General features: G+C 40.1%; 2 protein-coding genes across 2 annotated transcripts in view; one reads left to right on the top strand and one right to left on the bottom strand.

Moving 5' to 3' along the window:
* The window catches only part of CCDC146 (coiled-coil domain containing 146), a 78841-nt gene that overhangs the window by 42426 nt on the left and 21543 nt on the right, over positions 1–14872 (bottom strand). The window lies entirely within an intron of this gene.
* On the top strand, positions 2805–13625 carry FGL2 (fibrinogen like 2). Its single transcript, XM_048499904.1, has 2 exons — positions 2805–3474; positions 9587–13625. The coding sequence occupies exons 1-2, from the start codon at positions 2805–2807 to the stop codon at positions 10291–10293; spliced, it is 1377 nt and encodes a 458-aa protein (XP_048355861.1). The 3' UTR covers positions 10294–13625.

The following is a 14872-nucleotide window of genomic DNA, read 5'->3' as shown; positions in this document are numbered from 1 at the left end:
GCGTTGTTCTTCTGCATCACAGATGACATTCCACAACCATTTGGAATAATACACTTTCAGCAGTAGTGTGGGGAACACATGCAACTGAAGGGACAAGGGGGGAAAGACACGGGGGAAATGGAGGAGCGTGAAATGATTTCACAGAAAATATTTCCAAGGCACAAGATTTGACCACTGGTGAAATCTGTGGTAAATTATGTATGTGGAAAAGACCATAAAGTAGATCATTAAACTATGACAGGAAAGTTAGTATTGTATAGGCATATGCAAAAGGCAACTATTTTAATATACTGGTTGTGGTGGGTTTTCCGGGCTGTGTGGCCGTGGTCTGGTGGATCTTGTTCCTAATGTTTCGCCTGCATCTGTGGCTGGCATCTTCAGAGGTGTATCACAGAGGGAAGTCTGTTACACCTCTGAAGATGCCGGCTACAGATGCAGGCGAAACGTTAGGAACAAGATCCACCAGACCACGGCCACACAGCCCAGAAAACCCACCACAACCAGTTGAATCCAGCTGTGAAAGCCTTTGATAATATATTTTAATATATGTTAATATGTATGGATTTGATTCTGAAACATCTTCATTCTTGATCCAAGCAAGCACAAATAGATCATGACTGGTTTTGCCAATCTGGGTGTCATTACCGTGTAAACGTAAATGACTGTACAAGAGTACACATTAGCAAAAATGATTATAATGATAACCAATTACTGTTTGAGTAAGAAATCCAGAACACAGCCTTTCAAGTTTTGAGCAATATGCATTGCAACACTACTACCAAGAACATAAATCACCAACTCATGATGCAGCCGGAAAAGCTCATTATGCGCCATTTCCCAGAACGCATGCCAACTCACTCACAGCACTGTGACCTATTGTGAACATGACTCACTTTGCGTTTATCTTAAAAATGCTACACCTACATACCATTTCCTCTACCCAAGTTTAGTCAAGAAATAGCTCCATTTTAACATAATAGATTAAGGTTACAAATGGCAAGTGGATTTCAAGTCTCATTTGCAGGGTACCATCCATGCGGAAATTGGGCCACTCTCCCTCAAGCTTTCATGCATTTCTAAGTGGAAGTGCAACAGCACAGAATAGTTGTAAGGTGAGAACTAATCTTAAGGGGAAAGTAATAACAGTTTTTGAAAGATAAACATAAGTATCTCCTGTTCATTAGTTTTAACCCCCTCAGATTTGGCAACCCTTGTTTTTTTATGTCTCAGTTTCAGTAGGGGGTGGGGTGTGATGCCAGAATTTCAAAATAATTTATTAATGTGTATTTAGTTACATTGTTTGTATAATGCTATTTTGGCAAACCAGCATGAGTGATGGGGTGAGGTAGGGTTTGATTTAATACTAATATCCCAAAATCTTCTATTTAATCTTGATCCAGAGAAGAACTTTTGACATGGATGGAGTTGTGCTCCAATGATAAGTTGGCGTGCTAGGGCCATCAATATTTAGATGTAGTACCATTCGGTTCCTTGTTTTAAAATATTTATTTACTTATTTATTACAAGCTATAGATACCTTGCTTAAGAATATCTTTATTGTACTCCAGAAGCCCTTTGCAAGTTTTGATTGGCAGTTGTTTTATTGCTTTCTTGGGATGATTTGGATGTAATTTTTATTAGCTGTGTTTTGTGGTTTCTTTGTTCATTGCTTTGGGTACCTCAAGTGCCAGTGGAGTGGAGTGGGTCATATCAGACTATGAATGGGAAGATCTAGGATCAAATCAACACTCTTCCAAGAAGCTCACCAGATGATCTTGGATCAGTTCATCTCTCTCAGCCACACTTACCTCACAAGGTTGTAATGGACTAAGAAAGGGGACCTGGTACATTGCCCTATGCTTGTGGTGGCGAACTTTTGGCACTCCAGATGCTATGGACTACAATTCCCATCAGCCCCTGCCAGCATCCTACAGTTCAGTTAGCACAACAGCACTTCCTCCGATCGAATGACATTTTTGTTTGCTATTTGTCCCCTCCCTTTTTACTTGTTTGTTATCCCCCACCCTCTCTCTCTCTCTCTCTCTTTGCCAAAGGAGTATTCTGAGAATAATCTGATGGACACAATCTTGTCTGTTTTTAAACTTTCTTCCCTCACAGTACTCTTCGTACTCACAGTACACAGACACTTGTCTGCTGAAAAATCTCTGCAAATTGCAGAAGACTATGGGCAATGTTTTAGAGTCTGCACTCAGCTCACACGGGGTGTTGGAAGGCCTTTTGAGCCTCACATGGACCAAGCGCTTACCCTAGAACATACCAAACTGTAACATGTGACTGCAAGAGGCAAGTCCAGCAGCAGGGACCAACCTGTCTTTCAGGCAAGCCCATCCACCAGTCCTGATCTTCTCAATGAGGAACCTCTAATAACCTGCCAAGGAGAGAATCCTTCAATACCTTCAAATTCAGTTTTCAAACTACTAAGTCAAACACATTTACTTTGCTGCTTGTAGTGACTTTATTATTGCTAAAACATCGCAAAACAAGGCTTCAAAGCAAGAATAGGAATTTTCCATTTTGGTTTTCAAATGAAAAGAATACAAGTTGAATTTTTTTTAAAAAATCATATAATCTGAGAACGTGCATCTCTTTCAGTTTTGCTTCTGCCAGACAAGTGCTGAAAATCACATTTAATAATGTTTTGGCTTCCTCCAGAGCTACCTTCTCCACTCAGCTATTAATATCACTGCAGCCTGTTGTGATGCAATGAACTCCCGCCCTTTTCTGAGAACAGTGCAGGCAGGCAGTCTGCTAATTCATCAGCAGCAACCAGCTACACTATATAAATGTTGCTGAAGCTTTGCATGATTCCTCAGTGGGCTAGCTGCTCCAAAAAGATGAAGTTTATTTTCTTGATCTTCCTTCAGGCAACTACGCTGCTTTTTACAAATGGCTCTAGCTTGGCAGAAAATGGAACCAAGAGTGTCCAAGAAGAAAAAGCGACTGATATTTGCCCCATTAAGTTCAAAGCCAGCGAGAAATGTGATGAAGGAGGGGAGGAATGCCCATACCAGATAACCTTGCCGCCAATGATCATCCAGCTACCTAGGCAATTTCAACTGATTGAGCAAACCCTGAAAGAAGTGGAGATCCTTAAGGAAATGGTAAACAACTTGCAGAAGACTTGCCAAGACTGTAAGCTGCAAGCTGATGACATCCAAGAAATAGACAGCATTGAGTTCTTGCCACCTGAAACAGACACCCCAACGGACCACAGCAAACTACAAGAGAACAGAATTCAAGAACTGCAGAACAAGGTCTCCAGACTGTCAGCTGGCCTGAAGAATGCAAAGACCGAGATCCACTCTTTACAAGGTCGGCTGGAGCAAATGAACTTCATCAACATGGACAATGTGGAAAACTATATTGACAGCAAAGTAGCTAACTTGACATTTGCTGTGAACAGCTTGGATCACAAATGTTCTTCAAATTGCCCGGCTGAACAATCACGCCCAGGTAGGTCAGCTTTGCATGGTTTATGAGGTTTCTGTGTCCTGCTCAGCACTAAGTTGAATGTATTCCTTTAAACATACTACAAACAAAAGGAAGGTCATATTCTGGGAGCTGTTCTAGCAACATTCTTTGGAACTAGCGATTTCTGAGCTATGGAAGGTCAGTAGATTAGTAAAATAGGAGAGGCACTGAACCAGTCTAGCACAATAAACTTCTTCTGGAGCAAGGAGACTTCCTTGCTCAGCTAAGGTCAATGTTAACATGTTGGATTATAAATTGGCAAAACTAAACTTTTAGATGCAGACTTTCTTTAAGTGTTAAAATGATTTGAACTCTTGTCCTTCCCTGCCCCTATATTCTCTATTTTTGTAGAACCTGTAAAACAAAAAGTGGGGCAGATTATGGAGGCAAAACTTATTACATGTTTCATACAGCACAATAACAAAAGGAAATTAAGCTGGGTCCATTCATTTTACATTCTTTATACAAACTTTATATTTTAAAGTTTAAAGGCACTAAGTGGAATATGTTGTGTCCTATGAATATTATGAATTGTTCTGAACACCTCTGTGATGAAGCATGGAATTTGTACGAAATGCAGCCTTCTGCATGTGCTGCTGACATGCAGACAAGCATCACCAGTAGTGCAGCACTCATATGGGTTCAGCGGATTGGCCAAATGCAGTAGATTACATCCTTTGTTACTACATCTTCACTGGGGGCTACCAACTACTGTTACCTGTTGTTTTGTACAATCAGCTTCCCAAGCCAAGAACTGCAGTGGCAGTGCCTTCCCTAGCACAGTTTCACCATTCTTAAGCCCAGAGACTTCAATGGATTGCTTTAGAAGTGTATAACTTTGCTTAGATCTGCACTGTGGATCTAATACCTTTTAGGATTTGGCTTCACCAAAGTACAGGGAGTTGCAGACTCTCCAAAGGGATGTTTTGTTTTTACATGTGAGTAACTGCAGTCTCAATGAAGATTCCGCTCATGTATGGACTGGACTTTGGACACTGGTGCCTGCATTCATCATGAGCGCTATATAAAACTATAATGTCAGTTCAGAGACAAAGCACGTAGGAAACAAAATTCTAGAAAGGTATGCTGAGAGAAATCTAGATTTCCTCCACCAGTTGCTTTGGAACTGGACATCTGAGCAATGTTTCATTTATACTTTGTCACTACTATGCACCTTTGCTTCAAATCACCAACTTCACAGCAAAATCACTGCTTGTCCCAGTTTTATACAGAAAAAACAAACAGAAATATTATTTTGATCTGCCCTAGAAAACACTAATGAAGAACATGTCATATTATATGCATTTGGGAATTCAGTGAAAGGTGTAGACTAACCAGTGGATTACATAAATTATGTTTTACAGCTGCACATGCCTGAACCTCCCAAGTACTAATGCATCCCAAATGGATGGCATGTGATACACTAACAGTGGAATCTTGGCAACGTGTTGTACATAAACAATGTAAAATGAATGATCATTTTGGATATTATTCTTTTGCAAACTATGTAACTTTAAGGATTGCATTTAAAACAAGGTTATCTTATCACACACACCCCCTGCATATGTGATGGATTTGCCAGTGAAAAATTATAACTGGCAATTTTGTTTTTGAGTTTAATTATAATTTTCTCCCAAAGATCATTTGAAACAGTAACAAAATAATTTGCTCAGTTAGATGACAACAACTGTTCTCAAATATGCTGGAACTGTCTGATTATCCAATACAGGGAAATTGCCTTGATCATCTAATAACAAATTAACCAACAACGAAATTGTTAAAAAGCAAATTATTATGAAAACAAGTAAATTTCCTTAGAAGACACTTGAAACAGCAGCAAAGTGCTTACACAGCTTCCTAGTAATAACTACTATCCTAATGGCCATTTCATATAAATAAGGCTACTCCAAAAGCAAAAGCTATTTCCTCAAATTATGCTGCAAATTAGGATAGTGAATTAGATTCAAAGGGAATTTAGGTTGTTGCCAGTTTTGCTTTACAAAAGAATCACAGAAGGGGAACAAAAAAAGAAGTCCAGCTCTTTACACATGAAACATGCAGTGGGCCCATAGTGGGCTCTCCTTGCATTTCTCAGCTTACACACAAGGAGGCAGCCCATAGCATGCAGAACAGTTTATCTGCTGAACTCTGCTGGGTCTGTCTCTGCTTCTCCCAGCTCTCTTAACTCCACCCATCAACAGCTTTAAAGGCATACAACTGATAGTCTCTCCCCCACTCCCTTCCCTTCCACGCATGCACATTTTCTCTGCCACCACTGCAAAAGAAGAGAACAGAGAGATTTGTTTTAAAACACAGTCTTGCCTGAAATAAAGTTTTAAAAGCTCTCTCAGCCATCAGGGAGGGCAGAAGCCGAGCGGGAGAGGTGGGGTAGAGCCAAAAAGATGCTTGCTTGTCCTGTTCTGTGCAAACACCCTCTTTGTTGTTACTTTGTATTGAGATGTTGATCTCTTGATCTCTCAATATGTGCACCTTAGAAAAGCAGAAAGGAGCCAGCAGCATGGAGAGAGGGAGAAGGGGAAGGCTCCAGAACATGTGGCAACTGAGGCTGTGCTGGTGGAGGAAAGACTGAATGCAGATGTTAGTCCCTCCCACTATATGTATGAGAGATCAATTTATCAATCTTTTGATCAGTGCCCTTAGGGAAGCAGAAAAGAGCTGACAGCATTGGGGGGCGGTGAGTGAGAGAGAAGACATGCAAAATGCTGCAAGGGAGTGGGAAGGCTGGCCATGGGTGGAGGGAAGAGGTTCAGGGCAAAGCTGTGCCCATCGGCAAATCTGCCTCGTTCTGGCAGAAAAACAAGATTTAAATTGTGTGGTTTCGTTTGCTACAAAGCGAGTGGAAAGTGAAAGAGGGGCTCCAGAAAATACATCCATCCAAGAGTTCTTGGTGTGGCAAACACCACCCTCCACTACACAGCAAAGATTTTGTGCATAATTAGCCCACAAAAGCCTGAGGGGAACATAGGAGAAAGGGAAATAAAAAGAAGGAAAGCCTGAAAGGAGAATGGAATCACAAGCTTGGGTGTGCACCAGCACTCCTGATCTTCCAGCCCTGGAAACATGGGCAGCCAATAACAAGCCCTGCCTCATAATGGCTCCGCTCATTTTCTGAAAAACTTGGAGAGTAGCAGGTGAAGTCTTGGTGAATACCCTGGCAACATATTGGGAAACCTTGGGTTAGAGTGTGGACCTTGTTCTGGAAGACCCAGGTTTAAATTCCTGCTGAGTCATTAAAGTTTGCTGGCTGATCTTGGCCCAGTCACACACTCTAAGTCTAACATACCTCGCAGGGTTGTTGTGAGAAAATGAAAGAAAGGAGAACAATGTAAGCTGCTTTGGGTCCCCATTTAGATAAAGAATTACTCCTGCTCTATGTTCTGAGGAAAGCAAAAAGCTGCCCAATCTGACTTGGAGGAAAAACAATTCCTGACCCAAAGTGGAAATCAACATTACTTTGGCCATGTAAGAAAGAGACCAAAAGCCAAGCACTGACTCCTCTTTCCTGCCCTCCTTCTCATGAACTAAGTTCACAGAATCAGCATTGCTGTCAGGTGGCTATCTAGCCTCTGCTTAAAAACCTCCAAAGGAGAGCCCACCACCTCCCCTGGAAGCCTCTTCCATGGAGGAAGTGCTCTGTCAAAAAGTTTTTCCTTAAGCTGAAAACCCTTTTGATTTCATTTCAACCCACTGGTTCTGGTCCAACCTTCTGGGGCAACAGAAAACATCTTTGCTCCATACTTTATATGACTGCTCTTCAATTTATCGATGTTAAAAATCATAAAATAATGTAAAAATAATAAAACTAGTCAATCGGTCTGAACATCTGATTTACCCGTGCACTCTCTCCCATTGCCCATATTCCTTGTCCCTAATAATAAACTGGGATGTCTCCAGCCCTCATAGTTTTACACACAAGCAAGCAGTGATTTGAAACCCCTCCAGGAGAAGCCCATTGGTCTTGACGCTTGGGCTTACAGAGCATTAGGAGAGGGATGATCAGGAACTTGGGAAGCTTAGTAAAAGGTGGTTCACACTGTCCTTTTGTGGTTTGTGTGCTCCGTTACACCCCCTTCACCTCCTGCCATAGAAGACTATCAGTGATCAGGCAAAGTGTGCCGATGCCGTATTCAAGACTTTTCTATAATAGTTCACCTTTTTTATATTGAGAATTGAAAAATTAAAGATTAAATTAAAAATTAAAGTTTGTATGCACAATGGAGAACCAGCGATACATTGCCCCCCCTGGACACAAGCAAAAAGCTATCTGATAGGTAATGACTTCCCCACTGTAAACAGGACAGTGGGTAATAATGTCAAACATGCCCCGCAACAAAGATTCCACGGCGAATTTTCTTTGGGGTCGTGGGAAACTCACCGCATGTAATCTGCTCCTGTCAACAAAAATCAACTTCTTGAGGTAGAATATGCAGAGCTCTTGAAAGGATTGTTGTGCACCAAAGTGAAGAATCCCCCTACCTGAAACTTAGAACCAATGATTGAAAACTAGCAATGTCCTACTTAATGTAGGACACTGCTCTGCATTGCCTGTAATCATGTAACTATGTGTTCCTCTACTCTTTCAAGAATTTTGATGCTACCCAAAAAATAAGAAGTAATTAAATTTACTATGGGCATCATCATAACTTTAAAAAATCACTATATGCATTTAGATTTCACTCAAAGCCTCTGCTGATTAAAGGATTTCCAACAGTGGATTGCATCTTCTCTGCCCCCCACCCCCATTGCCATTCAAAATGGCCACAAATGTTGCACCTGGGGGATAAGGACCCCCAGGAACAGAGTGAGGAGAAAGTCAGTTAGGAAGAATACAAAAGGAGTGGGGAAATCAGCATCAATCACCCTTTTTGCTTGCGTGGAAATGATCGGTAGGGTCTAACCCACTGACCAAATGTTGCTGTGACAGAATATGTTGTGCATCATACTCTTACCAGCTACAGAGATCACAACAGGTTTACAGTCTGCAGGAAACACCTGGAAGAAATATTTTCTGTACAAAATGATCAGTTGAGAGGAAGGAGCATTAAGTTCAAGCTTAGCACACTGCTCATATTCATTTCCACTCTAAAACTTCAGGGGTTACATAATATCATTCTGACAGGAAACCACTGACTTTCTCTCAAACGGAATCACGTTGAATGTCATAAAGTCAAATGTACAAAATAATCCACAATGGACAGGAAAAAATAACCATGTTTTGTACCTCTTAAAAAACAATAGGCAAAACCAGTCAATTTTAAGCTAATCCTGTATAATGCTTTGAAACATGTATGAGACCAGCCATTAATGCTGAATGCAAGTTATCAAATGTTAATGGGACCCTGGAGACATTAGCTTAGGTTGATAACTGACAAATGTGATGGGAAAATTATATGGACAGCTGTATTCCAACTGGACACAGTTAGAGCCACTTAATTTAGGAAGTTTGCTGCAAAACATTCTAGAGTTATCACAGTTACCTAAAATGTAATTATATTATTTTTATAAACATTGTTTTTTTAAAAAAACATTTATCCTGGAGAATCCAAGTAGTATAGGTCAATGGATCCAAAATATTTTATTAAAAACCACTAATAGAAATTTCTTGGTTTGGAATCCACCTAATGGTCCCTCTTTGGCTTGGACAAGCTGAGTGTCAACATGATTTGATGTTAGTTGGGCTTATGAGATCCATTCTCCCTTTGATCCAACTTTCTATTATACTAGTTACTTTGTAACTACTTGATGGCACTTAGTTCCTTGCCAGTTTCATTGTAGGATGATGCCCTCAGCAACCCATATCGAAAGCAAACACCCCTCAATTTTTGGCATGCTTTTCAGCCTTCAAAAATAACCTTTTTGATGTTTTGTATGTAAGACAACCCCCCTTGCCATGCTTCTAGGCAATTTGTGTCATTTATTTTACACACTAATTTGCTGGGGTTGTTAAGTATGGCAACATGAAACGAGTTTACTGCTATGGATTTTGGCTCACTTGTTTCTGTATTACATTGCTATTTCTAGATAAATTGTAAAAAGTGTGAATATACTTTCATATATTTTGTCTTATGCCTAGATATATTAATGCTATACAGAGACTGCGCTGATCATTTTGCCATAGGCAGAAGACACAATGGACTCTACAGAATTGTTCCTAATATAAGAAATCGTAGCTTTGAGGTTTACTGTGACATGGAATCGATGGGAGGTGGTTGGACAGTGATCCAGATTCGTCAGGATGGCAGCACAAACTTCAACAGAACATGGAATGAATACAAGAATGGTTTTGGAAACCTTAGCGGAGAGTTCTGGTTAGGGAATGATAAAATCCACCTTCTGACCAAAACCAAGGAAATGCAACTGAGGATTGAACTTGAGGATCTCAATGGAGTCAGAGAATATGCAAAATACGAACAGTTCTATGTGGCCAATGAATTTCTCAAATACCGCCTGAGCATCAGCGGCTACAGCGGAACAGCAGGGGATGCCCTACACTTCAGCAAGCGTTACAACCACGATCAAAAGTTCTTTACCACCCCCGACAGAGACAATGACAGGTATTCATCTGGAAACTGTGGAGAATATTACAGCTCAGGCTGGTGGTTTGATGCCTGCTTGGCTGCCAACCTCAACGGTAAATATTATCACAAAAAATATAGAGGTGTTCGAAATGGGATTTTCTGGGGCACATGGCCTGGCCTTTCAGATGATATTCTACATGGTTATAGACAGCCTTTTAAAAAGGTTAAAATGATGATCAGACCCAAGGTATTTATGTCATAAATAACATTGGATTACTAGAAACAAACTGAAAAAGCTATCTTTCTCATTATTGGCACGCTTTCCAGCATTTGACCACAATACTGAGTAAAAAAAAGTTTGTTCAACTATGAAACATTTCTGTCTACACACATATATCATAACTCTTCCAAAAGCATCCTGCCATGTTTTCTGATTGTGCGGGCAACCATTCACAATTTATGTTGCAAGTTAAAAAAGTTTAATCTTGATCCACGCTCTGGGTTTAAGGGCATTTTGTAACAGTGATTCAAAGTAATTCCACTCCTGGAGTGTATTTATCATTACCTGTTCCGTGTTCCAGTCACATGCCTACAAGCAGGGTGAACAGATGAAAAATAAACAGGCAGTTCCAAAGCCCTTGGCTTTTACTGCTTCCTCAATAGACCCCTCAATAGACTATTGACCTACTCCAAAGTCAGTGAGTGAAGAAGAATGTTGTGGCATGGAATCCCAGCCAACTCATGGTGACCTCATCAATGATGCATTCAGGCAGGAGATGAGAAGTGGTTTGCCACTGCTATCCTCCTCATAGCAACCCCAGTCCTCATGGGTGGTCTCCCAGGAACAGGAGATACCAGGCAGGGGAATTGGGCCAACAGCAGGGAGGGGAGGAAAGAAAGTCACACTTATGGGTGTAAATTTTCCATCTGTGGAAACCCTCTGAAGGATCCAAGTCATGCAGTCAAAATCAGTTAACACATGCTGGGTTATTTTTTTATGCACCTAAATCGACAACACGTTCCAAAACTAAAATTTAATTCTTCTTCCTTCACATATTAAGATTTCCTCAAACCTCAACTGCAGACCCACTCTGCACTATGATGGGACTACTGTGCAAAAACTACTCAAGTCTTTTTTATGAGAAAAGATGGCATGAAAGTCCCAAATAGACTTGTAGTATATTCCTGGAATTTTTAAATGCATTGCGTCGAATAATTCTCATCTAGATGCAATTTGGCTGCTTCCTTAAAAACTTTCAGAGTTCAAGGTCAAAGTTATGTACCAGGATTTTTGCCCAGGTCCCAGAACCACTTACATTCTTATATTGCAACCAACTGTGTAGTACCTTCATCGAATGATTCCTTAACATTTCTTAATTGAAACAAACAATTATTTAACTATTTTAGACAATTTTTTATTTTTAACAACAAGAGAGAAATATTCTCCATACAAACACAGATATAACATGAAACAGTATCTTCAACTGTTCAAATATTTTCAGGAAAATCATTATCTATTTTGTCAATGACGAAAAGTATGTTAAGGTACATGTACATATGTGTTATAAAAAAGGCTCTAATGGATGGGACTGTACAGTAGTATCCTGTGTGATTTGAGAATTTTTGTTCATTTAAAAAGTTTGTTCTATGTTGGAAGGGAAGCAAATTCTAATACAAGAGGCTGTATATTTTTTTCCTGAAAATGTTTTGTTTATTAAAGACCACCATTTATTATTTTTCTAGAAAACTTTCACATATTACTGAATATAAACATGTCATACAATGTGCACTCATACATTTTCTCTAAACTTAACGTTAAAAAAGCAACAGTTATTTGAGGGGTGGGGTAATATTGAAGTTGGTACAATGTTCCAAATTATTCCACAGACACACAGAAGCTTTTAAAAACACAGAATCATAAAAAACATAGACTCCCAGATCCCTTTCGCATGTACCGTAGTCAAGCCAGGTGTGGATTTCATTTTTTCTGCCTAAGTGTAGAATCTTACATTTATCTCTGTTGAAATTCATTTTGTTAGTTTTGGCCCAGCTCTCTAATCTGTCCAGATCATTTTGAATCCTGCCCCTGTTCTCCAGGGTATTAGCTACCCCTCCTAATTTTGGTATCATCAGCAAATTTGATTAGCATGCCCTCTATTTCGTTATCCAAGTCACTGATAAAAATATTGATTAGTACATGTTTGTTAACAATCAAAACTATCATCTTAAGCATCACTATCCATTTTCTGTGGGGACTATATTAACAAGATGACCTAAGAGTGGGAGCTGATCTTTAAACCTGGGATCCATTCCCCAGGTTGTCTTCTTGGATGTTCCCACTGTTTCCCCCTCCCTGTCTTTCTCACCTGTGCCATCTCTTAGACTTTAGTCTGCAGAGCAACCAGCTCTTGACTTGCCTTCTTTGTATGAGCTCTGTCACCTTCAGTGACTAGTGCAGTGTTTTCTTATCCTTCCCAAGTCTTTTCATCCTGCAGTTGCCTCCAATCCCACAGCCTATGGGTGAGAGCTGCTGTGCTGATCCCAGCTATTCTCAACTTTCCCAGCAATGGGTAGACTCCCAAGCATCTGCTGCTATTGTCTCTGCTCCCCGCATCTTCCCACTGCCTTTTTTCAAATGTGCAGCTTGCCCATGGTTCTGCCTCTTCTCCCCGCTGGCCTCTCTTCACTATGGACAATATGTTTGAAGTTTCCTTTCATTGCTCAGGCTCATGGGCCTGCTCTGATGGCCACACTATAGTCACCAGGGGCACCATTTACTTGCTGGGACTGGTCATCTGCCATCTCCAGCTTCCACTACCTGTCACTACTCCAAAGGCTGGTGGGAGAAAAAAAACATGTAAAAATCACAGTCAGCATGACAGCATTACATCATGTTCTTAAAAAAGCTAGAAGAGATGTCACACTGCTTTAGGAATCACTGGAAACCCTACCATTTTACCATAGGGTATGGTGAGTCCTTGAGTGGCATATTACTTCCTGGTTTTCCATGGAAGTGATATAATGCCATTGGGTACCCCCTCACCCCAAACTCCCTCAAGTTGCCAGCTGCTAGCTGACAACTCTAATAGTTATCTACTTCTGACTGTTGTAAGGCCAAATGTATGAGAACAAAGCAGACTTTATTAGAAAGCTGATTCTGTAATGACAAATTAAGTTGTCTCCATTCCTTTTGCCTCTGTCAGGGCACCTTCATAGAACAGATTTAAACTGGCACTGCTCTTTTCCAAAGAATCCTGGTATTATGGTTTTGCAAGGGCCTATATAATTCTCTGTTAAACATCCTTAGTCATTTCAGACAATTATAAATTCCAAAATGTGCCAGTGGGAAAAAAGGTCTGTGTATATCTAACGTAATGCTTTTTACAATAAGTGATATTCTTTTGCTTTTAGTGAAAATGATTCTTGTGTTATACAACTTCCTATGAATGGCACTTCTTATTGGACAACCTAATCAGCATGTCTTTTAGTATTATTTTTATGCTTGATAATTAATGTATGATTATTTTTCTCCTTTAGATGTACAATTTCATTATTGCCATCTGCAAAATAAAGTTTATTTTTTAAAAAAAACAATTTGATATTGGCTTTGTTGTGGGTTTCGTCAAACCTGTTTAAATCCCAAGAGAGACACTAACATTCGTTTGCCAATGCAATTTTCCAGGCAATCCCCTGTTTTAATGGATGTTGCTGATGCTTTGTTTAAACACAGCAACCCCAAAAGTGTCAGGACAAACTGAAATAGCCCCTCTAGGTTTTTTTGGTTGGTTCTAAATTAGTTAGAACATGAAACTCAAGTACTGTCTTTATGAGTAAAGTACGGTCATCATTCAGCATAGTAAAAGCCATATTTTTTTTTCATTATACGTTGCTGTGATGTCACATCTGCTACCACAAGGGCTGAGGATTTTGCCCAGGTTGCTATCTTAATACAAAAATATCCCTGGCTGTGAAACTAACAGCTTTATAATGCCAGATGTGGATAACTGGCTTTTTAAACAATTACCAATGCTAACTTTATACAGACTGAAAAAAATATTCTTTGCTTTGATTATAGTTGCATTTACAAAACATGTAGTAAAATTACACAATTACCCCTTTGAACCTAAAGCTATTGGATTGCAGAATGTTTAGAAAGTATGGATGATTACAGCTGTTTTTCATGCAGACTCCTGAGAGACTGCCGCTAAGTTCAAAACACAAGCTCTCCAGTTCAAAGTAATCCTCCAAGCATGCCCTAATCTCTTGGCATGGGTTGCTCATCAACAGAAAGTGAGAACAACACAAAAGCAACAGCTTTGAGTCAGGGTTCCCAGCTGAAGTCTCATGATGCCTGTAGTTCAGCAGTGCTTCAAGAGGTCCACAGATTAGTAGCCAAGTGCATGTTTTGCATGCACAAGATTCAGTCTCTGACAGTTTTTAATTATAACGATCTCGCACAGCAGGATTAGAACAAACCATAGTCTGAGGCCTTGAAGAACTTATGCTAATTAGCAGAAACAGTCCTCAGTTACATAGAGCAATTATTTTAATCAGTATAAGGCTAATTGTGAGCATTCCTTCACCTCTCCATCCTGGACCTCTTCATCCTTGAACTCTCCCCCTCTGGCTCACTCTGACCTCTATGTCTGAACTAGGCTTGGTGATTCGGCATGGCCAAATTACCAAAAAATCCAAATTGCAGTGCAATTCACTGGATTCAGCTTGCATTTGGGCCAAATGCAAGTCAATCCAAATACAAGCTATCTGAATCAATACAAGTGGCCATGCCAACTGTCCAAGCCTGCTGCAACGCAGCACTCAGCAATGCTGAGAAGGGTGTG

The sequence above is a fragment of the Sphaerodactylus townsendi genome, linkage group LG06 (assembly GCF_021028975.2).
Source record: "Sphaerodactylus townsendi isolate TG3544 linkage group LG06, MPM_Stown_v2.3, whole genome shotgun sequence".
NCBI lineage: Eukaryota > Metazoa > Chordata > Lepidosauria > Squamata > Sphaerodactylidae > Sphaerodactylus > Sphaerodactylus townsendi.
This window is presented reverse-complemented; position numbering and strand designations above follow the sequence as displayed.

What these genes read in the sequence shown, in the direction of transcription:
- FGL2 (XM_048499904.1), top strand. Translation starts at nt 2,805, where the DNA reads ATGTTGCTGAAGCTTTGCATGATTCCTCAGTGGGCTAGCTGCTCCAAA. An exon ending in GGCTGAACAATCACGCCCAG is followed by an intron (nt 3,475 to 9,586) that starts GTAGGTCAGCTT and finishes TCTTATGCCTAG; the next exon opens with ATATATTAATGCTATACAGA.